General features: G+C 41.3%; 1 protein-coding gene and 1 pseudogene across 4 annotated transcripts in view; both read right to left on the bottom strand.

Moving 5' to 3' along the window:
* The window catches only part of PLD5 (phospholipase D family member 5), a 207759-nt gene that overhangs the window by 20675 nt on the left and 166006 nt on the right, over positions 1-21078 (bottom strand). For all 4 annotated transcript variants that reach the window (XM_019647599.1, XM_019647600.1, XM_019647601.1 and 1 more), the window contains 2 exons: positions 10155-10352; positions 3201-3337 (listed from right to left, as the gene is read on the bottom strand). In XM_019647599.1, coding sequence (XP_019503144.1) covers positions 3201-3337; positions 10155-10352 — 335 coding nt within the window. The remainder of the gene's footprint in view (positions 1-3200; positions 3338-10154; positions 10353-21078) is intronic.
* Positions 8772-9161, bottom strand: LOC109385368 (40S ribosomal protein S15a pseudogene; annotated as a pseudogene).

The raw sequence follows: 21078 nt of genomic DNA on the forward strand, positions 1-21078 counted from the left end.
CTGCTGCTCAGAGCTGGTGTCCCAAGCCAACTCTTAACCAATGTGCCACTCAACTGGCCCTAAAGATCTGGATCTTTACACAAGCCTGAAATTCACAAATTTGCTTATTTTCCTATACTTTTGATAGCTTCCCCTACTCTGTATAGCTTTCATCATCTAATCACCCAAAGTAAAAACCTAGGAACCATTATTGTGTCTGCTCTTCTTTTTACCAATCACCATGTGTTTCAGAAACCGTGCTGGAATGTACTTCCTTTATTCTCTCCTTCCTGTGGCTGCACTACTCAGGGCTCTCCTAGCCCTGACCTGACTACAGCAGCTCCAAAGTGGCTTTTATGCCCCCAGTCTTGTCCCTGTCAAGTACAGCCTCCACGACCACCAAAGTGTTCCATCTAAAAGCATATCTCGTCCTTTGATTAGAACATATTGGAAACTCCCCCAAATCACAGGACTCCCCAGTAGTTAGGCCCTCCTATTTCTGGTCCTTGCCTTCTCTCCAGTTTGCCACCTTACTTTGGACTCTATGTTCCAGCACTGAACTTGGTACAAATTCTGGCATGTGCAAGGCTGTTCTTGACACCTGAAATTGCTCATGCTGTCCCTTCTAACTGGGAAACTCCCCTTCTCATCCTTCTAATTCCTGCATATTTTTAAATGTAATTCAGGTAGAATTTCCTCAGATAAGCTTCTTCTAACCCTGAAACTGCCATAGATGGCCTTCCACTGAGCATCTATAATAGTCTACACATCTATCCATTTTTCCATTCACCCCACATATTATGTTATGCTAACCTATGCTGTGTCCATTTGCCCCTATTGGACATAGCTCCTGGGATCACACTTGTGGGGACCAGGCCCAAACCCTAGGCTAAGCAAGCTCATTTTGGAGCGTACCCCCGCCCAGAGGAATGAAAGAAACTTCTGCTTCAGCAAAAAATTAACAAAGCATCTTGTCAAGAGAATAGGAAAAGATAAGTTAGGTATATTTTATAGCTTGTTAGGGAAAGATAAGTTAGATATGTTTTACAGCTTGTTAGGGAAAGATAAGTTAGGTATATTGTTAGGAAAAGGTAATTAAGTCCTGATTTATAGTTCCTTAGAAGAAAATAGACTTGCCAAGTTTTATGGCTAGCTAGAAGATAAGTTAACTCTGATTGTTAAAATATTTTCCTCTTTTTACTTACTAACCGCTTTTTTTTTGCTTCTGTATCCAGCTTCAGCTGTAAATTCCCCACCTGCCAGGACTTGGGGCCGTTTTTCTTTGAGGGAGATGGACACCAAGCTTGGTAAATAAGGCCTTTGGAACGAAAGCCCTTTGTCTCAGTTCTTGTTAACGACCTGCTCCCCAACACACTCTGTTCATATTTAATCACTCTTGTATAGTACCCAATAAATATTTGTTGAATCAATACACAAATGAAAAATACAAATACCATGCAGGCTAACTAGCCTACATATTTTTACTGAATAAATTTGATGCATAACATTGTGTAAGTTTAAAATGTACAGCTTATTACTTTGATATATTTATATATTGTAATATGATTGCCAATGTAACAATATTTATCACATTATATAATTATAATACAATATTATTGTCTATATTAGTTATATTGTGTATTTGTTCTCTATTGCTTGTTTACTACTTGTTGCAAGTTTGTATCCCTAAACAACATTGGTCTTATGCTCCTATCGCCCCATTCCCTGGTAACCATCATTTTACTCTGTTTCTTATAGGTTTAGCTTTTTTAGATTCCAGATTTGAGGAACGTCCATATTGTTTTCCATAGTGGTTGGACCAATTTACATTCCCACTAACTATGTATAAGGGTTCCCTTTTCTCTACATCCTCACCAGCACCTGTTGTCTCTTGTCTTCTTGACTGCCATTCTAATTGGTATGAGGTGATATCTCATTGTGGTTTTGATTTGCATTTCCCTAATGATTAGTGATGCTGAGAGCATCTTCTCATGTGTCTGTCGGCCATTTTGATATTCTCTGTGGATAAATATCTATTTAGTTCTTCTACCCATTTTTTAATTGAATGTTTTTGTTATTAAGTTGACTGAGTTCTTTATATATTTTTAATATTAACCCTTTATTGATATACAGTTTGCAAAAATTTTCTCCCACTCTGTAGGTTGTCTTTTAATTTTGTTAATTATTTCTGTGGCTGTACAGAAACTTTTGAGTTTGATGTAGTCCTGTTATCAGCCAAGAGAGGCATCCCCCCCCCCCAAATAATTTTAAGTTTTCTTTCCTATAGAAATGTTAAGTATAGAAATGTTAAGTCTCCTTCCTAGTTTCTTAGTTCCTTAGCTCTTGGCTTTGATTACTTTTCTAACCAGTTTGTAAATCCTAGACTAAAGATTGCTCCTAGCCTGAATCCTAAAATTTTATCCCCCTGTTTCTTGATTGCTTTGTAAATCAGTTTCTGAATCCTAAACAATGGAAGTCTCCTGCTTCAGATAACTGCTTGAAAGCCTGTGACTTCCTAATGTCCCCCCAGGCCAGTAAGCTAAATGCCAAACCCATTCTGGGCCCAGACAACTGATGCCACCTGAGTAACAGGCTGAATAGCAACAGGCTTCATGAGAGCTAAAGATTTATTAATTAAAATCTATTTTTCCTCATTCAGGGACCTTGGGGATACAGAGGATACCCCAACAAGATTGCTGGTCACAAAGAAGCCAACGCAGTCTTCCAGGCGGAGCTTGAGACCCCTTCCTCTCATCTGAGATCAGCTAGGGTGAGAGTTCCATGAATCCCCCAACAGGCAGGGACATCTCTACACCCCTGCCCAGCAGGAAGCAGATACAGAAGAAAAGACCTCCTGTCCCTCAGCTTCCCATAGAGATTTCACGGGGATCACGTCTCCCAAGGGGAAGGCTAGGCAGGCAGACAGAGGCAGCCATCGGGTCTCTGCACGTCCCACAGAATGTGACGACCCCCCCCCCCCAACCCCCCTACTCCTGGTGATCTCCCCTCTCAACCCAAAACTTCTTTTCATTGTAACTATCTACCCCTAAAACAAATGGGTACGACTAGATCAAACCGACACACACTCAGCCGATTTGCATAAGATGCGATCTAACATGACCTGATAGCATCTCAGTGTCCAGGCTGGTTTTTCCTGCGGTCCCCAGTTCAGTGCCTGGCCCTGGAGACCGGATTCCGAGTTGAGGTTACCACTCACTGACCTTTTGGTGCTTGTGCTGGAGATGGGCAGGTAGTCCATGACCGCGATATACACATACTGCTTGGCGTCGTCGATCACGCTGTAGATGGCATCGATGTCAAAGCTTCTGTTTTTAGGGCAAAAGAGTTTGGGGGAATTCTGTGAAGGCACAAAAAACAAACTTTTAGAGTATTAACTTTTGTTATCTGGGAATTTCTTTGTTTTTCTTTTTAATTTGCTTTAATGGATCCTGGCTTTTAACTACATTTTGCAAACCTACTTTCCCGTTCCTTATGAAATAAGATAAATAATATTTTCAATCCTATCAGAAGTGAGACATGTAGAGATCAAAGTGTGGTAGGATTGGTCTCAAGTCTGTCCTTTAAGTCTATTGTGGGAGGGAATTCTTGCTTTCAATACACACACCTCTGGTTTTCGGAGGAATACTCCAGCTCTAAAGTTAGGAGGTCCTGGCGTATATTCCCGTCATCCATAGCTGTTAATTTTCTCAGGCATTACCATGTAATACATATATACACATAGCACGCAGTTTATCCCAGAAGTCATTTCATCTGAAAGGTCATGTGGCTATAAAAATGTTCAAGACAATCTAAAAAGGTTGGTTTTTTTCTGAATCTTTCATCAAGTCAGGGAGAGGAGTGTTGATTGCTGAGAAAGGGTCAATTATTAATTGAAAGGGTCAATCAATAATTCTAGAGAAAACACCAAGAGAGATATTAAGATGCCCAAATTCATCAGGAGAGACAGGGAAAAAAGATTTTCTGAAAGACTTAAGCAAAATGAAAACGAAGCAAATTATACTTGAGATATTTGTCTCATGTTGTTCAAAGTGGTTTCCATCTTTAGAAAAAAGGATGGTGCTTTAAGACGACGTTGCTTTAGAAAGGAAAGGTGTATGTTGGTTTTCTCACTGTTTTTCCACTGGAAAGGGCTGAAAATAGTGTTTTTGTAGTTCCTGTTTTACTCTGACAAGAATACTCCATGGCAAGTAGAGGAACAGAAATTATGCCAGGAGTGCTTAATACCAAAAGGCTGAATAAACACTTTCTGGAACTGTCTGAAAAGCCAGTACTGAATTCCACATCAAATGTTCTATCAATCACGGTGCTCAGGGTCCCTCGTCAAATGTTCGGGAACAACGGCCCACACTGTGCTGGGGGAACCCTATCCCAGCTTACAGAGGGAAGACGAAGCTATTGGACTGGATGCCCAGCCGAGGAGTTTGGGGTAAGGAAAGGGCACATGGAAGGTCACACACCCTCCAGGCATCCCTGCTCAGCGAGTCATCTTGGCAGGTGAGTAACAGAATGAGTTTCTGATTGTATACATTATCTTTCTTTTGGCATGAAGATGAACTTCCAAGTCTTAAAAAAAAAAAAAACTAATAAAAAAACCTCCCAACCCCCCAAATAAATAAATAAATAAATAAATAAATAAATAAATAACCAACAAAAACCAATGCTAGTCTTACACTCTTCCCCCAGCACACATATATGCAGGTACTCCATCTGTCACCAAGACAGCTGGTGTTTGAATGGTGGTTCCTGTGTTGTCCCTCCCTCTTACTCCTTGGCCGTTTCCCTCATCAGGGCACTAGTGCTGTTTGCTGGGGCTTCTGCATATCTCCCTATATCATGTCCTTGTCTCTGATGGAATAAAAACAAACACGAGCCATTCTCAGGGCTCCTGGCGTCTCAGAGTCCAGTCTCAGCTCATTGGCAGGGATGTATCTACGAGCCCCCTGTCTCTCTGCCTCCCTCACTTGCTGGGCTACCATACCGACTGTTGCCCAAACTGAAATCATCACCAGTCCACGGCCTTCTCTCACCTCGTCTGCCTCTGTACATAGGCTCTGCCTCCCGCTGATGTGTTCTCTTGTTTTTGCCTATGTGCTAAGCTCCTGCTCAAATACTCTCTCCTCCATGAAACTTTCATCTCCCCACCCACAGGCTACCTCTTCCTTCTCGGTCATCAAATAATATGATTTATTTGTTATATCATGTAGCATATTCTAGCTTAGAAACTTGCCCCTGCCTACACTGTTACTAGCCTGACTTTAGCGGTTGCATTTTACTTGTTTTTGTACCTCCATTAATAAATTCAATAATCAAGTTATTTCATTCCCTCAGCCTATGGGTTCTACTTTAAACATTCTCCATGTTCATGGAGAGAAGGTGAGCATCTCAGCTCTAGATGGGGGAGCCTAGGCCAACTCTGAAATGTGTCCCGGTGCCCGCATTTTGTTTCGGTTAGGAATTTCCCGAACGTCCTTGCATATCCCAGAAACCGGAGTTTGGTTTCGGGTGGGGAGGAAGACATTCAGGCACAGTGTTGGTGGTCTCTTTCCATTTGCCTGTATCTTACCAGTTTGGATCCTGTGCCTTTGGTGATACAGGCCAGGTGCCTGCATTTCTAACCTGCAGCATGTTGGGCGTTTCCCTTATCTTTTCTGAGCCTAATCGAGTAGTAACAATAACACCTTTCACACTGGTTTGCCTTCAGGTTTACAGGGGACGGCCTGTTCCCTGGCTGGGCTCGTGCTGCTCTTCTGCGTTCGCTCTTATTCATTCACCAGATAGTCCTAATGCCTGCTGTGCTCCCGGCTCTAGTCTAGGCCCTTGGCATACATCAGCGATCAAACTAAGACTTCTGCTTTGCAGGGCTTCCTCCTAGCACGTGTTACATTGTGGTGCATTGATTTGCCTGCGTGATTCTCCGCTAGCTTGTGAGCTGCTGGGTCACACATCTCTTGCACCTGACACGGTGCCACACTTAGCACGTTATCATATGCTCAATAAATATTTGCGGAGATGTGAAATTGCTTCTTAAATGAATAAGTGTTGGAGGTTTGTGTGACCCCCAAGCTGTACTCCTGATTAGGGTTGCTTCATTCTAGGCATTCCCATGCATGCGTGAACAGGTCTTTACTTGCCCTGGTTTGCATTATTGTTTTCTATGCTCCCACGACCTAACCCAATATCCAGAGCATAGCAAAGGCTCCATGTGGTTACTAAGGAAATGCATGACTATTCGCCTCAGTCCCCCTGCCCCTGGGGGGCATGGCGGTACTTGGCTGTGTGTTCTAGAGTCCTCTACCTTTGAAAATAGTGTCTGAATATACTGGTGGCTTAAAAATGTTTGCTCAAGGTGTAAGGGCATCAACAACACAAAGAATGATCTGCTGATCTGGAGGAGGAAGTTAACTGGCTCCAACTGTTTAATTAGAGAGAAGGCTGTTGAGTTTTCTTTTTCTCATTCTTGAATTAATTGTCCGAGCTCTGCACTGTGTTCGCCTTCATTCCATAGTAAAGTAGGAGGGGAAGGAAAATAGAGATCTTCCCCTTTGTCTCAGCTCTGTGATGACCACTGACCAATCGAGTGCACTTGATGCACCCTGCTTCTAGGCAATCTGCGTCTTTCTTAGATCAGTAAGTGCCTTATTTACGCATGTAACTTGTTTTCCATTTTCATTAAATACTTGTATTAGCAGACTTCTGGTTTATTTCATAACAGATTCCTGGTTTTTTAAAAGTCCACACTTCATCCTCAGAATACATATGTGAAAATATAATTAAGTATAAAAAAAATGCACAGAGTGGAGAATATTTGCAAATCATATATCTGATAAAGGACTTGTATCTGGAATGTATAAAGAACTCTTACAACTCAATAATAAGAACCAAGTAACCTAATTGAATGATGGACAAAAGATTTGATAAAACTTGCTCTAAAAAGACACAAATGGTCAATAATCATATTAAAATATGCAAATCAAAACCCAAATGAGGTACCATTTCATGCCCATTAGGAAGACTAAAATACAACAGAAAATAACAAGCATTAGCAAAGAGGAGGAGAATTGAAACCCTTATTTATTGTTGGTGGAATTGTAAAATAGCGCAGCCGATTTGGAAGACAGTTTGTCAGTGTCTCAAAATGTTCAACATAGAATTATCACATTACTTAACAATTCCACTCCTAAGTATAAACCCAAAAGAATTGAAAAGAAGTAATCAAATAAAAACTTATACATGAATGTTCATAGGAGCACCATTCACAATATCCAAAAGGCAGAAATATCCAAATGTCCAGCAATTGATGGACAGATATACAAAATGTGGCATATCCATAGAATGGAATATTACTTGGCCACAAAAAAGGAATGAAGTACTGATTCATGTTACAACATTAATGAACCTTGAAAACATTATACTAAGTAAAAGAAGTGAGAACGCTTTTACAAAGGACTACATAGTGTATTACTCCACTTATAGGAAATGTCTAGAAAAAGGTAAATCCTTAGCGACAGGAAGTAGATTAGTGGTTGCCAGGGGCTGAGGGAAGGAGAAAATGGAAAGTGACTGCTAATAGGTATACAGAAAACTGTATCCATCCTGGAACTTTTTATTGATATTACAACTAATAAAACCAATACAATATTTATTATAGCTTTTAAGGAGCCCTGAGTGAGGTGCTGGAAATTCTAATAATAAAGAGAGTGCAGTATAAAACATGCAGAGCCTTATAAAACAGTGAGAGAGATGACCAATGAACAAACGGTTATAAAAATGCGATCAATGCTCCAATAGAGGTGAGATCAAGGAGCTCTGGGTAAATGATGTTGTTCCAATAGTGGGTTGCTTTTTACTTTATTTTATACCTGTAAGATTTTATACCTCTGCAGAAATGATGTTCAATTAATATATGTTGGCTTGATAGTAACAGAGAACAGAAATAATAAGTTACAATGATAAAATAAATAAAAAGTATAGGCATTACAAAGTTTAAAAGACTACACCTGAAGGAATGTTTCACAACCCAACTTATTTTGTGGTGAACTGTTTAATCAATGGAATTGGTAAATTTGTCCTAAATTTGTAATACAAAGGCCTTGTATTTTAGTAGATTTTGTTAAAGGCCTGACCCTTCTCTCTGTGGTATATGTTAATGTTGGGGTCAACAAAGGAAGATTCCCCCACCCCCTTTAAAGGTCAGAATTCAAATTTATGCAACAACCACATTCTGTTATCTCTAAGATTCAAGCCATAAATTCAAAATCCAGCAATTATCTGAAATTGACTAATTCATCTATTTCTTGCTGTTTCCTGTCTGCTCTTTTGGACCTGCTTGAGCAAGTGTCCCATGGGGTGTCATGTCACCCTGTTGCCATCTGGATTAAGGGTTACTTGGCAAATTTCCTATTGTTGCTCATCTACAAATTGGGATTCATATCTGGTGTTCTTATTGTATAGGGTTGTCTTGAGAAGAAATGGACTTGAACATGTGAAATAACTCTGTGAGTAAAATGCCCTATACCATGTGCTACTTGCTGCTATATTCTTGACCTTCACACATACCCAAAAAGGGTTTTTAGCTCTATTTGATGAAAATCTTTCATAGTCTGCTTTCTGCTGTTCACATTTATGTGAATTTGTCATTTAAGACAAATCAATTTCAACTTGCTCTTTCCTCTCTATTGCTACATTTCTAAATTTTCAGATTGCGTTTTCCTGTGTCTTCTTTTTTTTTTTTTTCCATCAAGGCATTTCATTTGCACATATGTATGACATCCCTAGAAAAAGAATCCCAGGATTTTCTCTCCTGTGTGTTTTCGTCTTTGTTCTTCATGGTCCATGACGCCCGCTGAGGTTGTCAGTGCAATGAAACCAAACTGACAGGACAAGAGCAGGTTGTTCTGCCATTTTTCTAGATCCCTGAGTTGCACATCAAATCTGGGGCTGATCACGCCACACTTGTTTAATCTGCCCATGAGGTTCACAAACATTTTCCCAGCTCTGTGATCGTCAATAATTTCACATTCGTCCGTGTCACCATGTCTCATCATCACAATTAGAAGCCAGATAATGGCCTTGGAGCACGGCCTGATAAGAACCTGGCGTTTGCCTCTCTTTTTGGCATTGTTGATGCTCTTGAGAGCATCAGCCAGGACATTCACTCTCATACAGCATGGAAAGATGGTGGGAAAGTGTGTTTTCACTTTAATAGGCAAAAAGGATACAATTCACTCTTCAATGAAATGCTCTTCACTGACACAGAAGTTACTGGCATAAAAGCGCTGATAACAATCAGTGGAGAAACAGCCACGTTAAATTGGGAGTGTGGTTTAGAGAAGTTTCTCGAAGCATCAGATCTATTCAGAAGCTTGATGCAAATCAAAATTCTAAGGTCTCACCTGAAGTCCAGTGGATCCGATTCTGGGTGAGGACGGGGAGGCTGTAAATCAGTCTTTTAACCAGGATCCCCAGCTGGTTCTTAAGCCCTTTAAAGTTTGAGGACCAGGGCTGTAGGCCCAGATGTCACATTGCCCATTGCCAATAACACTGTGGGGACAGCTGTGGTGTGTGGGCAGTGGGGCGGCGAGTGCGGGAGGTGGTGTAGTCAGAGGCCTGGGAGTCCTCCCCTCCTGGGTGGGCCTCTTGCTTTCCAGCCTCAATCAAGTATAACAGCTTCACTTTTGTTTGTTTTACACACTGGGGGTCCCCTCAGATTTGTTTCATCAAAGGGTTCTCTTGCTAAAAACAAGTCTGAACATTACTGATGCAGGGCAGCAAAAATAGGATCTGGTGTTGGAAGACCTGGGTGCTGATGGTTCTCTTGGCACTTGTCAGCTGAGGGTCTTTGTGCTAGTAGATAAGCTTCTATATCTTCATTTGTAACATGGTCACAATCCTGGGTCTACCTTAAGGGGTGGTTGTGCGGGTCAAATCAGATAACAGAAAGTATCGGGAGTTAGGAATGATCATTAACATTTATCATTGTCATTATCATTAGGGACAGCATACGAATAAGCAGAGGGACAGATTTGAGCTCTTCAAGGAATGAGACGGAACTGATCATTCAAATTCATTTTTCACCAACATAAGATCACACTTGAACATTCCAACTTAATCAAGAGCCCTTGGAAGAAGAGAGGAGGAGAAAGGGAACAACTCACCGACACAAATGCTTGAGACTTGGTTTCATTCAACTGAAGTTGCAATTTCTTTTCATTGTCATAGACGCCATACAGCCTCTTGGACCAGGTCTGAGGGACTCGGCTCTTGAATTTCAAAGAGCTATATAAAGCGAATATCCTTTGCAAATCTAAGACCAGGCAGCTGCAGTTGTAGAAGATGACCCCGAGTTCTTTCATCTGTGAAATTAAAATTGAAAGCATCAATGCCATCTGCATCCAGTGGTGTCAGTTTCAGAGAAAAAAAATGCATAAGAATAAAGGAGTGAGTGCTGCCACATTGTTTTCTCCAAGGAAAACTGTAACATTTCAGGGTTTCTCAACTTTATATTGGTTTAACCAGGCCCTTTGTCTGGAGTGGGAATGGCAACAGGGCTGAGACTTGGTTCCCACATAAGTAGCTGCTACACAGGACCAGGGTCTCCCCGACATGCTGTCTTATCTGCCAGACCCAGGCATGGTTACTGAGTCCAGGGGGCTGGCCTTGCCTGGGGCCATCCTCAGGAAAAAGACAAAGAAACAAAATGACCCCAGGCCAAGGATGCCAAAGATATGAATTGAAGTCTAGGACCTTTCACCAACCAGATCTAATAGATAAGCTTTAATCTCCTCATTTGTAACACAAACATATCATGGGTCATGATACTGGGCCTACCTTAAGAGATGCTTGTGAGGGTCAAATCAGATAACACAAAGTATTATCCAATTTCTGGGTACAGTGGAGACAAACATTGTACCTACCTGACCCACCGTTGAGAGGAAAGTCAGTGAGATGCACTGTATTAATTTCCAAGGGCGGCCACAACAAATTACCACATACTTGGGGGCCTAAAGAGCAGGAATATATGCTCTCACAGTCCTAGAAACTAACACACTCAGTATACTGTTATTCTACCCTAAGTCAGATTGAAGGGGGAAGGACTAGGGCTTCAGTGTTGCAGTTGTTCGGAGCAGGAAGTTCCCTGGCAACAGAACCTAAGGCCAAGGGCTGCTCCTAAGACACTGTCAGGGCTGCTCTGTGTTCCGGCCTCTGCCTCTGGTATACCTTGTCTTAGAGTGTATACCATCACACATTTTAATTTGGAAGTCTGGTAACCAATGCTTTAAAAACTGGAAGCATAAAATAAAAATCCCTATTTAGTGGCACCATGATTACGAGTGACGTGTGTCCCTTTCGGTGTGACCAGATGGAGGGGGGCGTGTTTATGAAAACATCCCAGCCCTTATCACCCCCTGGACTGTCCTCGTGTGCCATTTATTTACATCAAGATGCAAGAGGACACAGACTGTGCTACTTGTATTGTACTGATGCCATTCTACACAAAGATTCAGTCTCTCCCTCTGGGGTGTGAGCTGCTTTCTGTGAGCTTTTATCCGCAGTCCCTGACATCATTCTGCTCGATGTCGCCATCACAGTGGTAGAATCTGAAGGTGATGGGAGAAGCCACTCCTGGCCCTCTAGAGATGTCAACAGAATTACACTGCCTCTGAGTACCTGCTTCTCAACCTTAGAATGACTCAAGCCCGTTTCTAATTTTTCATATTTGATTCAGGCTGGTGCCGACGGAAGATGGAGAAAAACAAACTGGCTTTCATTTTGTAGATTTCTTCAGCCAGAGCAAGAACTCAGGACAGGTGTGTGAACAAATCTTCAAATGCTGGCAGTCAGAAAAATAGCACAAATTTGGGCTTCTGAAAGAGCCTCCATGTCTAGACTGTAAAAGGAACAAAAAGCTAAATTGATTGATTGATGAGCTGAGTCACGCTAAGTTGCCTTACCAATAAGACAGACCTTACCTGCCAGGGGTCAGCCCTGTGCCTGCTGGTGAGCTGCTCACGGCAGCCCAGCCATATGCCCGCTGTGCGTTCTGATGGGCCACCCTGACTTTTCAATTCAGTCACACAGGTGGTTGAACGGTCCAATCGTTTGAAGAAAATAACCTTGGAAAGCTGGAGATTTATCAGCTACGGATTCTTTGGAAGACAATTACTTTTAGCAAAAGACTGTCTTTTCCACAAAATGGGTGTTAAGTGTTAGTGAGCGACCCATGGAACTAAGAGGGTTTAGGACCTCGACAACCTGGAGTACCCGGCCAAGAAGCTGTTCTAAGGGGAATGCTTTTACTGAAAACTTGAGTTTGCCACAATCCAGGAGATGCTATGGCCCTACTGCGTCGGGAGAAGTAATAGTAGTAGGGGCACTAATTTATCTGAGCGCTTACTGTGCACCAGGTACGTTCTAAATGCGTCACAAGGCTGCATTCACGTAAACCTCACAATAACCCATTTCATAGGGAAGGAAATTGAGGTACACAGGGATTAAGGGGTTTGCCCGAATGCACAGCCAGTGAGCAGGGAAACTGGGATTAAGATACTCAAAGACTAGTTTAATATTTCATTTTCAGGAGGAAGAATTATTTACAAAGCGGAGCGCCCATAACCTCGCAGAGCCCTCCCTGTGGGTGAGGGCCAAGTCCCACCGTTTGTGCTCCTGTCCTCTTTTCTGTTGCCCTGCAATTTCTATTCATATTAGTTTTGGTTTCAAAGCAGAATGATGAGAGGAGTCATTACCATGGTTCTTTGCTGTAATTCAAAATGATTAATACCAATTAGCCTAACTACAGCTCAATTATCATTTACAAATGTCCAGTTTGCAGTTTTCATGACTTTATAGAAATGTGAACAAGCGTTTTTTTAAATTTCCTTGACAAAGACAAAAGAACCTCCAACTGTGAGCAACTAAGCTGCTGATTTATAGTCTGAGTTACTGCAGGAAATTTAATTACCAGGAGCTCTAACTTGATTTTCTTTCTGCCCTCAAGGTGAAATCTTTGTTACTGGGAATAGAAAATAAAGAATTGAATCTTAGCGGCTCAAAGGTGGCCTGATGCTCAGATATGTACTCTCTGGCCCCTTCACTCCCACAGGTGGTCTATACCACTTAACTTCTTGATGTCTTAGTTTCTGTGTTACCAAGTGGGAACAATAATGCTTGCCAGAAAGAACATGACTAATTGGAGAGACAGGAGAATGTAAGAACCTCGGGGAACAGCTAGTTCAACTGTATTTCAAAATTAAGGAAACTGAGGACCGAAAAGGGAAAGTGACTTTGCAAGATCACAGAATATTGTCCTGTGATTTCAAGTCTGTGCCTTATTGATAAAATGAACCCACACAGGTTCATTTGTAGGTGAATGAAGGGTGTTGTTTTTTCCTTCCTCCCTTCCTCCCTCCCTCCCTCCCTCCTTTCCATCCATCCATCCATCCATCCATGCTTCATCTTTTATAAGGCTCTGAAAGCTTTCCAAAGGACCACTATTCGTTTGACATCTGACTTCTGGCTAGAAGGAATTCACACATCATTTTCTTGGCTTTATCTAGTCAAAGTGGAATCAATAGATACAACCTTGACAAGAATGACCGAAGAATGTTGATGGAATCTTAAAAGAATGGGGCTGAGAGTGAAAAGGGATGAAATAAATTGGAAACACATTTCAGTTATTTTTTGCAGTACTTTAATTTTATCTGGCTACTTTAGAAGAGTTGAAAGTGATTCTAAAATGCCACCACAGGTCCTGCTGTCATGCCTGCATTCTGCCTTCTCTTCTTAATGAGCAGTGAGGAAGCTGAGATCATCCCAGGTTCAGTTCATTCTTTCTGATATTCTTTCCAAACCACTCCAAGGATCCTACTCTCCATTGACAAGCTATTTGGCCAGACCTGAATGATTATATCTACATTTCAGGTTTATAAAATAAACACCTGGGCGGGCCGAGTGGCTCAGTTGGTTAAGAGCTCGCTCAAGAGTGTGAGCTCTGAGCAACAGCAGTTCGATTACCAGCCTGAGCTGAGCTGCCGCTGAGCTGTCAATAGGTGGCAGGATTGCTCAGCTTAAAAACAAAAACAACAACAAAAAAACACCTGGCCCTACTTAAGCACCAGGATATTAACAGTAATGTGACTATTACCACTTAGCTTCTTATTCACGCAAAGATGAAATAATAAGGAAACTGAAGAGGTAGAGAAAATCTTTTCTATGAGAAAATTCCAAATGTATAAATCTCATGTTACTCTTCTTTGCTTCCAAGTCATCTAACAGTGGGAGGAAGGGGCAAGTGGATATAACTTAGTGGGCTTTCATTTGTAGATTATAATTTGTAAAACTAATTCAGTCTTCCAAGTTGGCTTTCAGAGAGACCTTGAAGTGCAGAAAGGCTTTGAAAATTTTCAGAAAAAAACGACCCAGAGAAGTGTTTGACCTCTGTCTATTCTGTTCCTCCTGATGCATGCCTTGTCCTTCAGAGCAGGAGCTCGCTAGATTTTTTCTTCTCTGTGACTCCCTCATCAGCAGCATGGCTCCTGCTTTACTTATAGCATAGCAGCAGGAACAGCCAAGGCTGGGGATAACTAGCCTTTTAAAAAGAAATGTTGCACCTATACTGCCAGCCCCATTGGTTCTCATCTCTTCCCTGCCCATGTAGCTCTAGAAACATCTTAGAATGGTGAAAGGAGTCTCCTCTGGTCTATGGCCATGAGTGCAACTACTGGCCATCCAAGGAGTCTGTCTGCCTTAGTGGATAGGGAAGGACTCAGGCTTGAATCCTAGTTTTGCTGCCTTCTCCAGTGTGACTTTGGGCGAGTTCCTTGACCTTCTGTACCTGTAACTGACAAGTTCCTTAATCTTTCTGTAAAGTGGGGGTAATAAGAATACTCACAGTGTTGTTGTGGTGATTAAACAAAGTTATGTGCTGCGTGACGACGGGGATACCTTCTAAGCAATGTATTGTTAGACGGTTTCGTCATTGTGCGAACATCACAGAGCATACTTACACAAACCTAGATGGTACAGCCTACCACACACCTAGGCTGCATGGTGTAGCCAATTGCTCATAGGCTACAAGCCTGTACAACGTGTTACCGTACAAAACAACACGAGACTAAATCAAGCATAGGAGAAAAGGATACAATCAAGAGACGAGGTAAACAGTATGAGGCTACTGTCAGTAGAACACGGAAGGCTGTTTTACAACAAACCTTTTTTTTGTGTAGAAAGATAAAATAATGATAAAAAATATAGTATAAGCAATACCGTATTTGCCGGCGTATAAGACGACTGGGCGTATAAGACGACCCCCTAACATTTCCACTCAAAATACAGAGTTTGTTATATACTCGCCGTATAAGACTACCCCCTCTTCCGCACACCTTCCACACACCAAATAAAAGGTAAAACAATATCAGATTTGATTTCAACATTTATATTTATATTCAAATGCTTATGACATGCAGGAAAACTGTCACAAGGCTGTATGTAATCCAACATATACATAAATCGCGATTCGCGATTTTGCGCTATCATACTGGGTGTATGGTCGGCTGTGTGCGATTTTGCGAGTGTGGTAAAATCGCATAACAGCAAAATCGCATAACAGCCGAGCATACACCCAGCAGCGCTGCTGATGCCTGAACGGTATGTGGAATGAAGTGGGCGGGCACCGGGAGGCCACTATGGCACGGGGCAAGCACTATGGGCAGTCTATCTGAAGTGTACCTGGCGTATAAGACGACCCCCCACTTGGAGGCATATTTTTCAGGGCCAAAAAATCGTCTTATACGCCGGCAAATACGGTACATAAACCAGCAATATCAGGGATTATGTACTGTGTATAATTGTATGTGCTACACTTTTATATGACTGGCAGTACAGTAGGTGTGTTTATACCAGCATCTCCACACATGTAAGTAATGCACTGAGCTACTACCTTAAAATGCCTAAGACGTCCCTAGCGATATGAAATTTTCAGGTCCACTCTATTCTTGTTGGACCACTGTCGCGCATGTGGTCTTGGGGGCATTCACAGGAGCAGCCTGCAGATATGCCTCTGTCTTGGGCAAGTTCAATTCTGGGCAAAGTCATCGGAGGCCTAAGTTTGACCACACATCTAAACTTTATTTTCCATTCTGGCTCTATCAGTGATAAAAGCTAATAGCTTGATCATCATCTGTCTGATTTCGGGATGGTTTTTTTTTTTTCATTCCTCTTCACCTCCCACCCCCCTTTTAATTTTTAATTACAGTCAACATTCAATATTATTTTATATTAATTTCAAGTGTATAGCACAGTGGTTAGACATTTATATAATTTAAGAAATTTAAATTTAATCCCCTGACTAGTCTAGTACCCGCCTGGCACTATAAAATAGTTGTTACCATGTCATTGACGATATTCTCTATGCCTTACTTTACATCCATGTGACTATTTTATAACTACCAATTTGTGCTTCTTAATTCCTTTACATTTTGTACCCTGCCCCCAACACCCTTCCCATCCAACACCCTGATAAATCTAGTACCCATCTGACACCATACATAGTTATTACCATATTATTGACTATATTCCTTATATTATACTTTATATCCCCATGACTGCTTTGTAACGATTTGTACTTCTTAATCCCTTCTTCTTTTCCATCCACTCCTGTAACCCCCACCCCAATCTGGCAATCATCAAAATGTGCTCTGTATCTATGAGTTTGTTTCTGTTTTGTATGTTCACTTATTTTGCTTTTTAGATGCCACATATAAGTGAAGTCATGTGGTATTTGTATTTCTCTGACTTATTTCACTTATCATCACACCCTCTAAATCCACCCATGTTGCTGCAAAAGATAAGATTTCATTCTCTTTTATGGCCGAGTAATATTCGATTGTGTACATGTGCCACATCTTCTTTGGGCATTATCTGTTGATGGACACTTAGGTTGCTTCCATATCTTGGCTATTGTAAATAACGCTGCAATGAACATAGGGGTGCATATATCTTTTCGAATTAGTGTTTTGGATTTCTTTGGATACATACCCAGAAGTGGGATGGCTGGGTCATACTCTATTTTTAATTGTTTGAGGAAGCTGTATATGTTTTTTCTGAAGTGACTGCATAAATTTGCAATCTCAGCAACAGTGCGCGAAGGTTCCCTTTTTCCCACATCCTCACCTACACTTGTTTACTGATTTATTGGTGATGGCCATTCTGACAGGTGAGAGCTGATATCTCATTGTGGTTTTAACTTGCAAATCTCTGATGACTAGTGACGTTAAGCATCTTTTCGTGTCTATTGGCCATCTGTATGTCCTCATTGGTGAAATTTCTATTCAGGTCCTCTGATCACTTTTTAAAATTGGATTGTTTGTTTTTTTGGTGCTAAGTTATATGAGTTCTTTATAAATTTTGGATATTAACCCCTTGTGGATGTTATCATCGGCGAATATCTTCTTCTAATCGGTAGGCTGTCTTTTGTTTTGTTGATGTAAACCTCTAACTTTTAAATTTAGCATTCCCAGTCATCCACAGTCTATCCAATCTCATTTTCCAACTTACGTATAATTGCTTTCCTAAGAAAAAGGCTTAGAAGTATTTGCTGATTGTTTGGTTAATGATGATTTTGATCATTATAGAAATTAAATTTCTATTTTGGCCTTGCATAAGTTCTGCCCTTTAGGGTAAATTCTTTAATCCTAGTTAAGAAGGTAATTCCTACCTTCAAGGGTTGATATGAGGATGAGGATTTAATGAGGTTTCATATATATATATATATATATATATATATATATACACACACATATATATATGTAATAGAAAATCTATATATCTATAAAATCTATATATAGAGAATATTGAATATATATATTCCATATATAGTCTGCAGCTGCCCCTCATTGCTCTCCATAGGTCAGGGAAACCCTATAGTTCAGGGAGCTAATGAATCCTCTCCCAGTGGCATGTAACTCGCACGTGCTCTGTTGTGCTTTTGACAATAGGCACTGGATGTCCCTACGGCCCCAGGAAAACTTACAGAGGTTCTCCAGTGGAATTCACCAAATGGGGGTAAGTTTTAAGTGTTTCTGTAAAATTGTTGACTTTTTAAATATGCTATATCTGTATTTACATCTATAGCATCATCTCCATGACTTGCTCCTACTTTTCTTTTCTTTTTTTTTTTTTTAAAGATTTTTATTGGGCAATTGGGGGAAGGGGAACAGACAAGTTGTTGTCATTTTATTCTTCAGTCTAGTTGTGGAGGACGTTGCTTCACTGGCCCAAGTTGGCACCATCATTGCGCTCTTCCCAGATGAGGCAGATCAGTTGCCGGCTTCTGGATAGCCGCTCACGCTGGCTGCCGGCTACACACGGTAGCCCATGGCAACCCACTGCCACAGGGACTGCAGCCTACGCCGTCGCTGGCGACTCACAGCAGCCCAGCTCCAGGTCAAGCTGTTGTTCACCATCTTAGCTGTAGAGGGCAGTGTCACTGGCCCTCATATGTGGGATCCGAACCGGGGCCCTCTGGTGTCCTAAGCCAGTTCTTAACCATCGCGCCACTCCACCGGCTCCCTACCTTTTTTTATACCCATTGATTACATGTTATCGCTCTGTGATGGTCTTTGTTACCAATTTCTCAAATACAATCAAGGGCTAATAGAAAGCCACCCTAACATCATCTAAAGGGAAGGGGTGGCAGACTTTATTGTATTATACCTTAATTTGGATAAGAAAAGTAGCCAAAAGAAAGCTGAATACTAATACAGTGCCAATTAACTTCACCCCAACTCAAGTATTAATTTTTAAACACAATTTGTAATTTCCCCTAATGAGGGCAGCTGGTTATGAACTATAATATGGTTTATTTTAGTACAGTTTAAATATTTTATTAAAATAACTTTCCTTATTAAATATTTTAATGCCATCAAATAGGTGTCTAGACTAGTTGGATGAGCTGAATGCTAAGGCAGAGGTTCCAGACTTTCTCAGATCACAGTGCCACTGGTGTCTCAATAATTGTTGCACAGCACCCTTAAGCCAAAAGAAACATCTAGAAGTTCGACTAATTAAGTAGTTATTTCCAAATGACTTCATTTTTAATTATGTAGTAACTACTTAGTGGCTGTTTCAAAAAATGGACCGATAAAAGAAAAAAAGTATTTTTTCACTCCCAAATAACCACAATTATTTATTAATAAGCTATTTGTGTCTGTTTGGCACAACTGAAAACTTGGAATAACACTGAACACTGCCTCATTCCCTGTTCTGTAAAGACTTTTGCCCAATACTTACTTGTTTATCAGCGCAACTGCCAAAAAAACTTAGCTTCACAAAAAACATTGAAATTATGAACTACTTCGAGATAGTAACTTATGTGGTGACCAGACCAAAAGAATTGCTGTGTTTTCCTTAAAAATTTAAAATGTACTTGCAGCACCTCTGTGAGTTTGCTGCAGTGTTTGGGGTGCCTCAGTGAACAGTTTGGGAACCACAGCTCTACATTATCTTCTGACTCTGAGACGTTATGATTCAAAAGATTTTAAAACTTGAAGTTTGAAACTACTTACTCTCCACTGTTGGGACTCAAATTCTATTGCACTGTCAAATGAAAAGCAAGAATGTCAGAAAAGTGTGAGATTGTGTATAAAAGGTCAAGAAGCATTTAAGTATGTGAACAAAAGAGGGGTTATGTGGTAAATGTGACAAGCTCAGGGGGCCACATGAGAAGCCTGACAAGCTCGGTGACCGCAAGTAACCTCACAGGGTGATCTGATCATAAATTCCTAACTGGGCAGGTCATGGTGGATAGTCATTGCAAAACTTCAAAAGTGTCATTCTCTGGGGCATTTTCTCAGTTCTTTGAACTCTTGCTTCTGGGCATGTCTTTAGTTTGGCTTAAATAAACTCTAATAGGGGCGGCCAAGTGGCTCAGGTGGTTAGAGCATGTGCTCAGAACAACAAGGTTGCTGGTTCGATTCCCACATGGGCCAGTGAACTGCGCGCTCCACAACTAGATTGAAGACAACAACTTGAGCTGAGCGGCCGCGAGCTGCCGATTGGGCGGCCAGATGGCTCAGTTGGTTAGAGTGTGTGCTGTTCACAACAAGGCTGCCGGGTTCGACTCCTGCATGGGATGGTGTGCTGTGCCCCCCACAAACAGTGACTGGACTTAGAGCTGAGCTGCACCCTCCACAACTAGACTGAAGGACAACGATTTGACTTGGAGCTTATGGGTCCTGGAAAAAACACAGTTACCCAATAAAAAAAAAAAAAGGTTTAAAAAAATAATAAAGTAAACTCATAAAACTTTTCTGTAGGTTTGGATGTTCCTATGTCAACAAGGACTATGCTACTTTTGATATGGGACAGGAGAAATGGATTCTTGAGATGAAAGACAACCATGAGTAGATGTGACTAAAAAGTGACACTCTGGGGTGGCCTGCGAGAATTTCCTTACAAGCTCCGGGCTCCCTCTCCTAATTCCCACCTTTTCTTCTTCAACTTGTATCAGGCTTCTTAAGCAAAGTAGCTTACCTGAGTTACTCAGCACCACACTGCATGAAACAGTGAATGAGGATTTGAGCAATGGTCACTTACTGAGACAGCTGGCTGCCCATGTTTCTGTCACTTGAAATCCACTCAGGAATACATACATTTGTCACAGTGTGTCCTGAAATGAATGAACTGGCCCCATAAAATCAAGCAGCCCGGCCCCACATTGCTACTGTGAAGACTAATGCTTCATTTGCCAAATGCGATGGACCTACTGCAGGCGTGGAGCTTCTAGAAAACGAGGGACTGAAGAATAAAAGGGGGAAGAGGCTGGGTAAAAGCAATTTTCAGTACATCAGATGGGAAACTTGTAAAACAAAATAAGTAGATGCATGTATTATTTAGGAGAATTATGACCAAGAACATTGATAAAACAAACGGTGATTACTGCATGCTCTTTTCATAATTTCGATTTGGGGGTGGGAGGGCAAAAAATAACGGCAGCTATTTTCTCAGTGGCCATAAACAAGAGTCTGCTTTATTTTCAGATAAGACACACCAATAAGACAGCTCCACAGAGCTTGCCTGGGGCAT

Source organism: Hipposideros armiger, unplaced genomic scaffold (assembly GCF_001890085.2).
Source record: "Hipposideros armiger isolate ML-2016 unplaced genomic scaffold, ASM189008v1 scaffold_113, whole genome shotgun sequence".
Lineage (NCBI taxonomy): Eukaryota > Metazoa > Chordata > Mammalia > Chiroptera > Hipposideridae > Hipposideros > Hipposideros armiger.